This window comes from Scyliorhinus canicula, chromosome 21 (genome assembly GCF_902713615.1).
Source record: "Scyliorhinus canicula chromosome 21, sScyCan1.1, whole genome shotgun sequence".
Taxonomy (NCBI): Eukaryota; Metazoa; Chordata; class Chondrichthyes; order Carcharhiniformes; family Scyliorhinidae; genus Scyliorhinus; species Scyliorhinus canicula.
Genome location: NC_052166.1, coordinates 58,396,069 through 58,411,858, shown reverse-complemented (window position 1 = coordinate 58,411,858; position 15,790 = coordinate 58,396,069). Strand labels below are relative to the sequence as shown.

At 46.9% G+C, this 15,790-nt stretch overlaps 1 protein-coding gene across 1 annotated transcript in view; it reads right to left on the bottom strand.

Moving 5' to 3' along the window:
- LOC119955521 (neuronal calcium sensor 1) overlaps positions 1-15,790 on the bottom strand; it is a 138,100-nt gene that overhangs the window by 70,001 nt on the left and 52,309 nt on the right. Inside the window, exon 3 of the mRNA XM_038781792.1 lies at positions 15,748-15,772. Within this exon, the coding sequence (XP_038637720.1) occupies positions 15,748-15,772 (25 nt within the window). The remainder of the gene's footprint in view (positions 1-15,747; positions 15,773-15,790) is intronic.

The following is a 15,790-nucleotide window of genomic DNA, read 5'->3' as shown; positions in this document are numbered from 1 at the left end:
GTAAAATGTGGGTAGGCTGGAGAGATCAACAGGTTAGTGAGGCATAGAAGCAGAATTTCCATCTATCAGGTTTCACTCTCCGGCCAACCAGCTATTATCCACTTTAAAAGGATGTGGATAACCTGTTAATCGATCAGGTTGCTGCAGAGAAATGCATTAAGGAACAATCAATTTTTAGCTTAGCTCTTCCTTATAATACAATCACCCTGTTTATGAACATCCAAGTTAAGTGGCTTTTTTTTGTATTTAAATGGAAATAGCACAGGTTTGTTTTCGCACCCATCATTTTCTTTCTCCATCTCGTATATCTTCCATCCATTCTGTCTCTCTCATAGTTACAGAGAGTTCAGCACAGAAACGGGGTATTGGGCCCAGCAGATGCAGGCTGGTCTTTATGCTGCACATGCCTCCCCTTGCTATTCTTCATCTAATCCACCTTCCATTTCTTTCTCTCTCATTTGATTATCTAGCTTTCCCTTCAATGTATCGATGTTATTTGTCTCAACTACGCCTTGCGATAGGGACTTCCCCATTCTCACCACTCTCTTGGACAGCCTTTCTCTCTTTTTTTTAAACAAACAATTTTATTGAGGTATTTTAGGCATATAGAAAAAGCGACATTGTACAGTACAAAAAAAAAGTCAAGACGTTAACTAAACATAGTGCAAACCACGGCTCTGTTCACGCACGGACCTGCCTCAATATCCCCCTATTCTACTCTACTCTACCCTAGCCCCCCCCCCCTCCCCCGCCGTCTGCTGACGCTTACTCCTCTGCGAAGAAGTCAATAAATGGCTGCCACCTTCGGGCGAACCTCTCAATGCGAACTTGACTTTCTCCAGGCCAAGAAAGCTCGCCATGTCCAATAGCCATACCTTAGCCCTCGGGGGCTTTGAGTCCCTCCATGCTAACAGTATTCGTCACCGGGCTACCAGGGAAGCAAAGGCCAGAACGTTGGGCTCTCTCTCTTCCTGGACTCCCGGGTCCTCCAAAACCCCAAAGATTGCCACCTCAGGGCTCATTACCACCCCAGTTTTCAATACCCGGGACATGACATCTGCGAATCCCTGCCAAAGCCCCCCGAGTTTCGGGCCCACCCGAACATGTGTACATGGTTAGCCCGTCCTCTGGCGCATCTAGCACACTTGTCCCCCAGCCCGAAGAATCTCATCCAGGCCCCCGTCATGTGGGCCCGGTGCACGACCTTAAACTGGATCAGGCTGAGCCTGGCGCATGTTGCGGTCGTGTTCACTCTGCTCAGGATTTCTGCCCAAATACCATCCTCCAGCTCCTCTCTCTCTCTCTTCCCACCCCCAGCTCCTCTTCCCACATAAGCTGCAGGTCTTCGGTCTGCGTATCCTCAGCTTCCATTAGTTCCTTGTAGACGTCTCAAACTCTACCCCCTCCCACCTCTCCCCTAGAAACCACCCTGTCTTGCCTCCCCTTCGGCAGGAGACATGGGAAGGACGGCACCAGTCTGTGTACAAAATCCCGCACCTTTAAGTATCTAAAGTCGTTCCCTCTCGCCAGCCCAAACTGCTCCTCCAGCGCCCTCATGCTCGGAAAGCTCCCTTCCAGGAACAGATCCCTCATCCTCACAATCCCCACTCTCCTCCACAGTCAATACTCCCCGTCCATGTTCCCTGGGGCAAATCGGTGGTTGCCACAGATTGGGGTCCACATCGATGCTCTTAACTCCCCTACATGCCGCCTCCACTGGCCCCAGATCCGAAGAGCCGCCACCACTATCGGGCTGGTGGAGTACCGTGCCGGCGGAAGCGGCAGAGGCGCCGTGACTAGGGCTGCTAAGCTAGTGCCCCTGCACGAAGCAGCCTCCATCCGAGGACAGTCTTTTTCAAACTTTTTTTGCCAGAGATCCATTTTTACCAACTGGCCATCCTTCAGGACCCACATCAGGTGACCTTCGCAACCCACCATTTTCAGTTATCTTTAATGTGACAGGTGAGCCTGCTTGGTCCTCACAATCTCACTTGCTTTGTTATTCAATGTAACGTTTCTGATAATGATTTCAACTGATGATTTAAGGGGCGGGATTCGCCCGCACCCGGCGGGGCCTGGGGTCCGGCAGGACGCAAACCACTCCGGCTTCGGCCCGCTCCAAAGGTGCGGAATCCTCCACACATTTAGGGGCTAGGCCAGCGCCGGAGTGGTTTGCACCCCGCCGACTGGCGTGGAAGGCCTTTGGCGCCACACCAGCCAGGGCCGAAGGGACTCCGCAGGCCGGCGAGAGACCGTGCATGCGCGGGAGCATCAGCAGCTGCTGACATCATCCCCGCGCATGGGCAGGGGTGGTTCAGCTACGCGCTGGCCATGGCGGAGGCTTATACAGCCGACATGCAGGACGAGTGCCCCACGGCACAGGCCCGCCCGCGGATCGGTGGGCCCCAATCACGGGCCAGGCCACCGTGGGGGCACCCCCGGGGCCAGATCACCCCGCACCCCCCCAGGACCCCGGAGCCCGTCCACGCCGCCAGGTCCCGCCGGTAAGGGACCTAGTCTAATCTACGCCGGCGGGCCTGGCAAAGAACCAGCGGGACTTCGGCCCATCGTGGGACGGAGAATCGCAGGGGGGGGGGGGGGGGGGGGGGGGGGTCGGGAGCGGCTGCCGACCGGCGCGGCGCAATTCCCGCCCCCGCCGAATCACCGGTGCCGGAGAATTCGGGGGACGACGGAATTCACGCCGATTCTCCAACCCGGCGGGGGTCAGAGAATCCCGCCCAAGATCTCACTGCATCCGTTGAAAAAATAAAGAGGTTTGTCCTCGAACTCGCCATGCTGAATCTTCAAATGCCTTTGATATTTTGAGGGTTTTAAACTTTTATTTGCCAGTGCTTCCTTGCATATAACACACATGAACTTTGAATCCCAGTTTGCAGTGGCACAATTAATAACCCATACCTCAAGTAATCAACTTTATGCCGCTTTGTTCCTATTTCCAGATTTTTCTTCATGGGTCGTTTATCAGAGGCGCTAGATGTCATGCCAGCGCTGCTGGCAGCTGCAAAACGGAGGAATCTCTCTCGCGTCCAGAACATGTGATGTCAGTGTAACCTGCTCTCTGCCGCCGCTCCAGGCAGGAAGACCCCAGCAATTAAAAAAAATGTAATTCTGCTCCTGAGTCAGCGTGCTGACGTCAGAGGGAGGCGCTCTTCCCCCAATTTGAACGCAATTTGAAAAACACTGGTCTAGATCATGGTGCAGATATGGTTGGAAACATCTTGGGGTCAACATGACACTATGGTTGTGAAAAGTCTTGTTCAGCCCCAACAGTTCAAGGAGTTGAAGATTAGCGAGCAAGAATTGTTACAGGGATTGAAGATTAATTATTATTCTACTGGAGAACATTTATAATCATCTATTACTGGGTATTGGACAAGCTGTAATTTAGAGACTGTGGAAAGGTAGAGAGAGGTGGTGATGAGGTACAGCTTTGTGCCTTCAGCAGACCTGTGAGAAGTAACTCTGCACTTTAGGTGATGTAGCCATGGGGTCCCATGTAGTTCTGAAATAGGAGATCCATGGATAGATCCTTGGGAGATGCCAGAGGTAATGAAGCGGGAGCAGGAAGGGAAGACATTGCTCTTGATGTACTAATTATAGTTAGTTAGGTAAGAATGGAGCCTGTCATACACAGTCCCACCTAGCTGGATGATGGAGGAGGATCGCTGGTGGAGGATGGTCAACCATGTCAAAGACAGCAAACAGATTTTAAAAAGGGCAGAGAGTCACAGGATGTCTTTGTGACTTAAAAAATTTTTTTTTTTTTTTTTAGTGTACCCAATTCATTTTTTCCAATTAAGGGGCAATTTAGCGTGACAAATCCACCTACCCTGCACATTTTTGGTTTGTGGGGACGAAACCCACGCAAACACGGGGAGAATGTGCAAACTCCACACGGACAGTGACCCAGAGCCGGGATCGAACCTGGGGCCTCGGTGCTGTGAGGCTGCAGGGCTAACCACTGCGCCACCGTGCTGCCCTGTCTTTATGACTTTTATGAAGACCATTTCAGTACTGTGACCCAGGATGGAAAGCTGATTGGAGGGGTTCAAACAAGAAGCTGCTGGAAATATAAGCATGGATGTGGGACGCAGCAACACATTCAAGGACTTTGGAGCGGAAAGGAAAGTCGGATATGGGATGGTATTTTGCAAGAAGGTCAAGGAGCAGAGGGAATATGAATACACGACTCAGAGATAAACAAGCCATCTGCACTGACCTTTCAGGCCCAGTCCCCAATCCTTGCAATCCCACCCTCAGGGCAATTTAGCATGGCCGATCCACCTAATTTACTTTGGACTGTGGGAGGAAACTGGAGCACCTGGAGGAAACCCACGCAGACTTGGGGAGAATGTGCAAATAAAACCCGGGTTGCTGGTGCTATGAGGCAGCAGTAATACCTCCTGTTACTCAGCACTGCTACCGAATCTGGCTTCATCTAATCGGGAATGAAGGATCACATAGTCATTCCACAGGTGATCTGCATTTAGCTTTTGTTTCACAAGAGGGTACTGTACACTGGGGAGAGAAAACTAATAACTAGGAGACATTAAGAAACCAGTCAGAACACCGTTGAAAAGTCATCTTCGGCCCTTTCAATCCGCTCCACACGATATCACTGTCGCTGGATCAAAATCCCGGAAATCCCTCTCATTGTGGGTGTACCTAAACCACACAAACTAAAGCGGTTTCAAGAGGGGAATTTACCACTACCTTCTCCAACGCATGGTGGCACAGTGGGTATTACTGCTGCCTCACAGCACCAACAACCCGGGTTTTATTTGCACATTCTCCCCAAGTCTGCGTGGGTTTCCTCCAGGTGCTCCAGTTTCCTCCCACAGTCCAAAGTAAATTAGGTGGATCGGCCATGCTAAATTGCCCTGAGGGTGGGATTGCAAGGATAGTGCGGGGACTGGGCCTGAAAGGTCAGTGCAGACTCAATTTGCCGTACCACTTCCTTCTGCACTGCCTCCTTCTATGATTCTCGAGGGCAATTAGAAATGGGCAATAAATATACTGGTCGAGCCAACGACACCCACATTTCGTGAAAGAATCAAACATTTTCAAGTTGAGACAATAGTAATGCACATTTCTGGCAAGCTTTAAATAAGCTGAACATTTTGGAAAAAACTACTTTGAACATCTTAAATGGATCCAACTCAGTCTTTTAACTAGCTACACTGTTTAGTAGGCTTCATATACAACACTGCAATCTACAAATATTTAGGTGTTCAGATCTTTTCCATTAACATATCTTTAATCAAAGTTGAATATTTGATCACAAGATCAGGGGTTTTAAATACAGAAAAGGTGGCAAAACTCATCAGCTTTGATGATGACCTTTATAACATGCATGGACCCTTTGCTAAAAAGTCCTTCAGGTCCCTTGTTGCAGGTATTCCTGTCCGAGATCTTTATGAATATCTTTATCCACAAAACCAACTCTGCTGAGGTAGCGGATTCATTCCACCATTTCCAAATCAAAACCATCAAACTAGAATCACAGAACGGAGGCCATTCAGCCGGTTGTGTCTGTGTTGGCAATCTAAGGAAACAATTCACCGAGCATGACTCCCCTGCCTTTTCCTCATTGTCCTGTTTTTTTTTTCTTTTTTGGATAATGATCCAATTCCCGTTTGAAAGTTTCATTTGAGCCTGCCTCCACCACACTCTCAGACAGTGCATTCCAGATCCTAACCACTCACTGTCTGAATCTGCCACCACCACACTCTCAGACAGTGCATTCCAGATCCTAACCATTCACTGTCTGAATCTGCCTCCACCACACTCTCAGACAGTGCATTCCAGATCCTAACCATTCACTGTCTGAATCTGCCTCCACCACACTCTCAGACAGTGCATTCCAGATCCTAACCACTCACTGTCTGAATCTGCCACCACCACACTCTCAGACAATACATTCCAGATTCTAACCATTCGTTGTCTGAAAATGTTTTTCCTCATGTTACCATTATTTCTTTGGCCAATCATCTTAAATCCGTGTCCTCTGGTTCTTGATCCTTTCACAATTGGGAGCAGTTTCGCCCTCATGATTTTGAATACTTTGGTCAAATCTCCTCTCAACCTTCATTTCTCCAAGTAGAAACTCCCCACCTTCTCCAATCCAACTATACAATCAACGTTTCTCATTTCTGGAAGCATTCTTGTGAATCTTCTTTGCACCCTCTCTCATGCTTTCACATCCTCACCCGAATTATATATAATTACACTGTTTCTCAAGATCAGTCAATTGAACTACCCATAAAACTCAATAATGCTAATATATTTTAAAACTGAAATTTCTCAAAATCCAATGTGTGAAACTAGAGGTACAAGGTAAATAGAATTTTGTTCCAGTCGTGCAGTGACAATGATTAAAATGTAGAGATAATTTTCCCTTCACAACATTTGGGACATCACATTACCCGGCTGAATTTATTTATGCAGCATGCAGCCAGTAACGGAACCCAAGTATCAACCCCAGAGGATGTTTATCAGTGGCAGTGGTGTGAGTGTGACAGAAGACAAGTTTCCCAGACTCTCGGCAACCCTTCAGTTTCTAATTTGCTTTTGCTGCTTTCCATCACATTCCACCTAACAACAACTCCAACTATCTAGCAGGGTGTCATGGCTTGGCCAGTAGTAAATATTTAAAACGGGTCTGCAGAGTTCCTTTTTCTTTTTACTTTTTAAAATGTCAGGTATATACCCCCCAAAAAAAGTGCTCCTCAGGTTACCTTCATTCCTAATCATTACCTAACGATCACTGGTGAAAGGGTCACTGAGTAACTACAGGATGAAGGTCCGCTTGCGTACACCACCGCCACCACTCTCGGTTGAATAGCACACAATTTGCAGTAGAAGTTCATATGATGTCTGTGAAATTATACCCCAGTCAATGCCTTCAGGAGAAGAGCTGAAAGCAACAGACAGAACGGCGAGGAAATTATGTTAAATGACTAATTTTACCAATTATTTTACTTGAAGAGAGTAGAGCAGATATTTGCAATTACAATGAGCTTCCTCACATGGTGCTTATATAACACAAAACCTATACAAGTTCCATACAAAGCAACTAGCTCCAAGCTAACAAAGACATTTCAGTAAAATTAGTTATACTTATCAATCTACAAGAATGTTGTATCTGAGCTGTCAAGACAGTAATCTTCACATGAAGTGGGTATTTACAGGACAGGAGATGATGGAACAGGTTGCAGAGCCATGATTTCATCCCATTTTAAAATAATTCATGCCTTGTTTTTATTTTTACATATATAATTTCTATATTCACAAATAGAATAAACTTAGTGGTTAGTACTGCTGCCTCACGGTGCCGAGAACACGGGTTCAATCCCAGCCCCGGGTCACTGCGCGTGTGGAGTTTGCAGATTCTCCCCATGTCTGCGTGGGTCTCACTCCTACAAGCCAAAGATGTGCAAGGTAGGTGAATTGGCCACACTAAATTGCCCCTTAATTGGAAACAAAAATGAATTGGGTAATTTCAATGTATTTTTTTAAAAGCCTACGTAATCTTTTCATGCTGTTATTCTATTATTATCCAATGAAAATAATAATGGGCAGGAGGGTGTCATTATAGCACAACCAGTTCCTTTATAAATACGACCGTGAAAGTTTAAAGTAGAAAATGTTGGGAGAGATTGCCCAGATGTACAATTTACTGCGCACACACAAGAACAGAAGTATTAGGAGCAGGAAACGGCCATTTGGGCCCTTTGAACCTGCTCCGCCATTCAATTTTAACATGGCCGATCTTGGGCTTCAATGTCTTTCTCCCATGACCCAAATGACGACTGTAGCCTGTTGACCATTTTAGTTCATTCCCCATCTTCTGCTGCTCAATGACAGCACAGAACGGCACCATTTGGATTCTCCATTGAGATTATTACAGATCCCTAATGATAATCGTTTAAAGTTCTCTCAATTCGGGAACCATTCCTTTAGATTGGAAAATTACACATATCTCTATTTAATAAAGGTGAGAGGCAGAACCCAGGGAATTATAGACGCATTAAAACATCTGTTATCTGGAAATTATGTCCATGTGGCAGGTCTCATGAACGAAATGACTTCAAACACTTCACGAGGAGAGGTAGAAGAGAAAGAAGTGAGTTTAGGACTAAGGTAGGGGTGTGGTAGTCACCACTGATGTATATATTGTATATAGAGGATGTCGGTGTAGGTGTTTTGTGGTAAGGCCCTGTAGTACAGGTACGGGGGTAGTTCTCTGCCTGCTGGCTCCGCCCAGTAGGCGGAGTATAAATATGTATGCTCCCAGTACAGTAGCCACTTTGCCAGCTGCTGTAGGAGGCCACACATCTTAGTGTAATAAAGCCTTGATTGCATCCAACTCTCGTCTTTGTGTAATTGATCATGCATCAAGGTGGAGCATTCATGGAGGTTTGTCCGGGGAGGGGCTAATTGAAGATAGGGACATCGCAGAGATGGCTGATTTCAATCTTGGTGACAAAGTACTCCATGAACTCTCACACTTACTGTAGGGAGAGAGGGTGTAGCAGACAGGGAAGAAAATCAAAGAAGACAGTTTGCAGTCGAAACAAGGAACAGGGAGCTGAATTCTCTGCCCCGCTGCACCACATTTTTGTTTTACCCCGCCGGCGGGATGCTCCGTTACACCAGCTAGTCAATGGGGTTTCCCATTGTGGGGCAGCCCCACACCGCCGGCAAAACGGAGAATCTCATCGCCGGAGAACACAGCCCAGAGGGTTATCCTTTCATTCCAGGACGATCCTGGAATTATGAGCAATTTTAGCAGATGACAACAGGACCTGGGAGTACTTAATGTGATCTAGCCAGATCTGGTGGTGGGTGGCTAAACCATAATCTCTCAAGTCTGTGTCTCTTAGACTTGATGTGGAGATGCCGGCGTTGGACTGGGGTGAGCACAGTAAGAAGTCTTACAACACCAGGTTAAAGTCCAACAGGTTTGTTTCAAACACGAGCTTTCGGAGCACGGCTCCTTCTTCAGGTGAATGGAAAGGCTTGTTCCAGAAATGTTTATATAGTCTTAGACTTGAGGGAGCAGATATGAAGGCAGTACCCAGAAAAATGGCCAGGGTGAGAGAGGGTAATTGTTTTATTAGAATCTCAGGCATGACAAGCGAAGCTGAGGGTGGAGTTGAGTAAATCAGCGGAAATGTAATGTTGAAATGTCTTTACTTTAGACAACACAAATCTGAAGATTTTAGATTGAAAGAGGCTCGGAAGGATGCTAGAATTTCTTGACCACAAATTTGACAGTTATGCAACAGAGTCACTTTTCAATAGGAATCCTTTAGTCGGGTCAGCTTTGTTTCACAGATCTTTTTTGATCCAAAACGATACAACTGCATTGAACTCTGGATCAAGAGTTACCCTCACAGTAAAACAAAAACTTCCTGAGCAATTTTGATGTGTAACAAATGGCTGCAATGGTAAAAGGACACAATTCAACACAATTTCCGACTGGGAGTTACCCTCCGCTTGAAAAAAACATAGGATAAAGATTGGAGCTTTTGTCAATAGACTTGCAGTAAAATAATGTCTTTCTTCCAAACCTGTCGCTTCTGCACTTCAGGTGAAATGAAATTAATTGCAAACCAGAATAATTAAAATGTTTCAACAAGATGAAGTTGAACGTCCTATTTATTGCTGTCACTAAACTGCAGTGACAAGTAGTTGATTTCCGTTTCACCACCTCAAAATTACTCAACTGCAATTAATTCAGAGGAAAGCACATTTCAGGTCATTCTGCCACTGGTTGTTACGGTTCTTAATGATCTCGTTGAAAGTCATCACATTTTCTCTCCTTCCTCACCATACAACACAAGTGAGCAAACAGATCCCTACAATAAAACTGTTGCTTTTCAACTTCACGTCAGTTCACAACTCCAGTTATGTCAGTTGACGTGCTGTGTCAGCTTGAACAATCGTTCGTGTATGCCAGAATTTCTGTGACAAAGATAATCAGATCATTAATTTTGACAATGCCATGGCACATTTTGCATTACTAAAAGGCTCCTTCTGATAAAACAATTCCAGCATTCAGTTCTGGTTACCACACATGTTGGAGAACCCCCCTTTATTGTCACAAGTAGGCCTACGTTAACACCACAATGAAGTTACTGTGAAAAGCCCCTAGTCGCCACATTTCGGCGCCTGTTCGGGTACACTGAGGGAGAATTCAGAATGTCCAAATCACCCAACAGCATGTCTTATGGGACTTGTGGGAGGAAACCGGAGCACCGGAGTGGTTAGCACTGCTGCTTCACAGTGCCAGGGGCCCAGAGTTCGATTCTCGACTTGGGTCACTGTCTGTGTAGAGTCTGCATGTTCTCCCCGTGTCTGTGTGGGTTTCCTCCGGGATTCTCCAGTTTCATCCTACAAGTCCCGCAAGATGTGCTTGTTAGGCGAATTGGACATTCTGAATTCTCCCTCTGTGTACCCGAACAGGTGCCGTAGTGTGGCAACTAGGGGATTTTCACAGTATCTTCACTGCAGTGTTAACGCAAGCCTACTTGTAAGACTAATAAAGATTATTATGAACTAAACATGCAGATTTATGGGGGATTGGTATGAATGGATTGAGCTGAATGGTCTCCTTCTGTGCCCTAAATGACTCCAAGGCTACCACATGTTATTTGCAACAGTTCAGACAACAAAAGCGATGCAAGTCCTACAAGGTACCATAGCTACCAATGCCCTTACACCTTCACCAAGCGTAGGCCACTACATAACAAACAGCAACAGAACCCTTAACTGATACTCTTCTCCATGAAAACCAATTGTATTTGATCTCATACCATGCTGTGGGAGATCAGCTTACTTAGCAGAGACAATGCATCAGACATTGGAGTACTTAACCTGCATTGCTGAAGCTACCAGCTTGGCTTAACCAACCAAACCATCTGGGGAAACTGCTGCATGCATTGCTTATCTACTATTGGGAACATCCAACTGGATGCAACAAACTTGTAACAGTGCTGGCGTTTATTATAATTTTGGAAGCACGAACAAACACACTATTCTGACAAGAAAGCAAAAAGCGACTAAAAGGTTCGACTACAAAAACTCAGCTCTAAAATCAAACATTTGTCGGAAGAAAAGCAAAAATGCTGAATGAGGTTTTCTAAATTCTGACAAAATGGCTATGAACTAAACGGAGACCTTCGTTTGTAACTCCAAAGTATGAACGGTTAGTCAGAAGATGAAAGTGCCACCTGCACGCTTCAAAGTCAGCAAGAACTGTGCCACCTCGCTGCACAATCATAATGTAACGGGTTGAACAACTTGAAATTAAATGTCAATTGGAGCCAGATTTAATTAAACCTGGTTATCTCCGCATTAATCTTCTGAAATGTTCACCTAAATGTCCTCATGCACATCCATCAGTCATTCTTCAGTTGGTGCACATTCCTCATCACAGAATATTTTCCACCGGTAGGACTTTCCAAGATGAGATGGAAGTGTTACCTCCAATCCTCTCTAACATTAACTAACATGACTTTCTTGGGGCAGCAATGGCCAACCTGGATACTCTCTCCAAAGCGCCCCCCCCCCCCCACCGTACGTGACCTCTCCACCATCCCTGTTCCATTTCCCAGTTACTTCCTTATTGTGAGTCTGCAACACTGGCAAAACTCTCAGAGCTGCTTATTTGCCATAACATTAACTGGATGCCTAGATCTTGAAGTATTTGTCTCAGATGGCAGCAGGGCTAACAGTATTCACCAGTCCAAATGAATACTACCTTCAACCAATCATTCCGACGCCACAACATTGACATCGATGCCCTGAGTGAGACACGGCTGGCAGGTGACGGCCAACTTAAAGAACAAGGTGGTGGATTCAACTTCTTCTGGAAAGACAAACCAGAAGAAGAACGGCGTCTCTACGGTGTCGACATTGCCGTAAAAAACAAGTTGGGTGGTGGTCTCACCAAACCCCCCCACTACGGGATAAGCGATCGGCTCATGACCCTATGGCTCACCCAGGCCCAGAAACAGCACATCACAGCCGTCAGTGCCTACTCCCCAACCTTAGATGCACCAGATGAGACAAAAGAGGAATTCCACTCCATCCGCGACCAATCGCTGTCCCGCATTCCAAAGGGAGACCAGCTGATTCTCCACAGCTGATTCTCCACAGCGACTTCAATGCTACAGTCGGGAAGGACGCAACACTTTGGAAAGATGTGTTAGGCAGAGAAGGCATGGGGGAAAAAACATCAACGGAATCCTCCTCCTGACAAAATGTTTAGAACATGACCTGGTCATCACACACACCCTGTTCAGCCAGAGGGACAAGCAGAAGACCTCATGGCAACACCCCTGCTCCAAGCACTGGCACCTCACAGACTGGATCATCGTCCGGGCGAGGGATCGCACAGACTCCCGCATCACCCGCGCAACGAGCGGAACTGATGACAACTGGACTGACCACCGACTAATCCGCCCTACCACCCTGGCCCCCAAACCGGCAAAGGCAGAGAAAACTGTGCTGCAGGAGACTCACTGTCACTGGACTCAAAGACCCCAAGAATAAAGAGCTACTCAGCTGGCGCCTCAAATAACCTGGCGACAACCAACGAGCCAGAGCCACAATGTCCACAACGCCTGGTCCACCTTAAAAGCCACCATAGTCAGCACCTGTGAGGAGACGCTCGGGATCTCGAACCGGAAATACCAAGACTGGTTCTGTGAGAACGATCAGGAGATCCAGGATCTCCTTGGCAGCAAGCGGAAGGCATTCCTGAACTGGCAGCTCCACCAAAACCTAAGTGAGAAGAAACAAGCCTACATGGGCAGCACGGCTCATGAAAGACAGAGACGCAGTCAACGCCTTCTGGAGAGAGTAATTCAAGGACCTCCTCAACTAAGACACAGCCTTCGACTGAATCGTCCTCGATACCTTGCAGCAACATGCTACCCGCCATGATCTCAGCACAACCCAAGCTTGCCATGAGGTCGAAAAAGCCATCTGACAGCTGAGGAACAACAAGGCCTATGGCACAGATGGGATCACCACAGAAGTATTAAAATACGGCGGAAGTGCGCTCCTGACAAGAATCCATGACCTCATCACCCTTGTCTGGAAGGAGGAGGGCATGCTGGGTGATCTCAGAGATGTCTTAATTGTGACTAACTTCAAGAAAGGAGACAGGTTCGACTGCAGAAATTACAGAGAGATTTCCCTACTTCCCGCCACAGGAAAGGTCATCACGAGAATACACCTCAACCGCCTCCTCCGAGTGTTGAAAAAACTCCTCCAGTCTCGTTACGGCTTACGCCCACCAAGAGGCTCAATGGACACAATAAGCGCACGGCAAATCCAGGAAAAGTGCCGAGAGCAGCATCAACCTCTGTACATGGCCTTCTTCGATCTTCCATAGGCGTCGTCAACCGTGAGGGATTGTGGAGCATCCTCCTCAAATTCAGCTGCCCACAGAAATTCGGCACCATCCTCTGCCTGCTCCATGATGACATGCAAGCCGTGATCCTCACCAACGAAACCACCACAGACACAATGTGTGTGCAAACTGGAGTCAAACAGGCTGTGTCATCACACCAACGCTCTTCTCCATCTTCCTCGCATCAACACGCCACCCTGAAGCAGAGCTAACCTACCAGACAAGCGGAAAACTGTTCAATCTCCAAAAATTCCAGGCCAGAACAAAGACCACCTGAGCCTCTATCATCAAGTGCAGTACACAGACGACGACTATCTGTGCGCGCATTCAGGGTCCGAGCTGCAAACCATCGTCGACGCATTCACTGAGGCATATCATAGGATGGGCCTCAGGCTAAACATTCGGAAAACAAAGGTTCTCTACTAGCTCACTCCTGCCACACAAAACTGTGCCCCCCCCCATGCTCGCTGCAAAGACCCACGGTGAGCGCTTGGACAATGGGATCATTTCCCATACTTCGAGAGCGTCCTCTCAGTGCGAGCAGACATTGTTTGAGATCCAGCATAGACTACAATGGGCCAGTGCAGTCTTCGGACACCTGAGGAACAGAGTATTCGAAGACCAAGACCTCAAACCCAGCACCAAGCTCATGGTTTACAGTGCAGCCGTGGTCCCCGACCTACTGTATCCATCAGAAACATGAACAGCAGACACCTCAAATCCTTGGAGAGATGTCACCAACGCTGCCTCTGCAAAATCCTGCAAATCTACTGGCAGGATAGGCGTACCAACATGAGCGTCCTCTCCCAGCCCAGCTGCAATGGGAGGGCCACATTGCCCACATACTTGACACAAAACAAGTGCTCCGCAATGGTAAGCAATCACTAGGAGGTCAGAGGAAACGCTACAAGGACACTCTGAAAGCCTCCCTAAATAAATACAACAGCCTCGTCGACACGTGGGAATCGCTTGCCTTAGAATGCACAAGCTGGAGGAAAAGCATCCACGAAGGTGTCAATCACCTCGAGTGTCGTAGGGTGAAGCATGCGGAGGCCAAGAGTAAACAGCAGAAGGAGAGCGCAAAATCCAGAGCGTCTCACCATCCATCTCATCAAGCAGTACCTATCAAACCTGTGGCAGAGTCTGCAGATCCAGGATCGGACTTTTCAACCACCGCAGGATCCACCTCCCCGGAGTGGAAGCAAGTCATGCTCGTCGCGGGCGGATTGCACAAGAAGAGGAGTACAAATTCAAATGACTCCGTTCGTAGTTTGGGCAGCATATCGAAGATAACTTGTCATTAATGTCCTACGGTTAATAATGTTGAAAAAGAAGCATTATAAAAACCAAACTGTTATCTTGAATACTGTTAGTTTTCTGATTCTGTAACAGTGGTATCAAAACCAGAGTTACTGATATCAAAGAAGCAGTTACAGAAAAAAACTCTATACAAATTTATATGCTCATTTTGTGCTCAGCGATGATAAAGATGTTAGCTTTGGGCAATTTTACTTTTAAGGCACCCAGTAAAATCAGATACAGCACAATTACTGAAAAAAATACCACAGCTCCAACTATGAATGGCATCCCTTGCTCACCGATGTGATTTATTTTCCCCCATCAGTGACAAAACTGACAACCTTTGAGAAAGACTGGTCAACAAAATGGCATGACCCATATCCACCGGTACCTGGCTTGAGACAGCCAAAATGTAAGATACCTTCCGCTACATCACATAAGAATCCCATTCCATAAAGAAAGTGAGTGTCAGCCAGAGGCTATCAGATCCGAGTTCTACTTTGCTCCTTCTCAAGCGAGCATTCCCCGGAGTATTTAGCAAATGTAAATGTCGTCACAGTCCCAGAGGATCATAGGCTGCTCTCCCCTTAGAGAGCTGGCTGGTGGTGATTTAACCTGAGGGTCACCATACCTCAGGTGAGGGACAAGGTTGAAACGGTGAGGCCTTCATGAATAACCTCAGCCAGTACGGGAATTGAATCCGTGCTGTTGGCGTCGCTCCGCATCACGAACCAGCTATCCAGTCGGTCAATAGATGTCAGTAGCAGAAACACTGACTGATTTTTCCCATTCCTTCTACCCTGTGCTGCATTAGTATTTGAAATGTTCCACCCATCACACCGGCTCAGCTCTAATAGCTCAGCACAATCAAGTTAGAAAACCCAAGACCTTCCCAATCCACAATCCGGAGAACCACAGCAGGAGAGGCATTCTGATTAGACTTGTACATTTGACAAAGAAAATTAGTTTCCTCTTTAAAGGATTAGGAACACTGGACTCACCACTGTTGAACTTCTTTCTCAGTAACTGCAAAAGAAAAAAAGT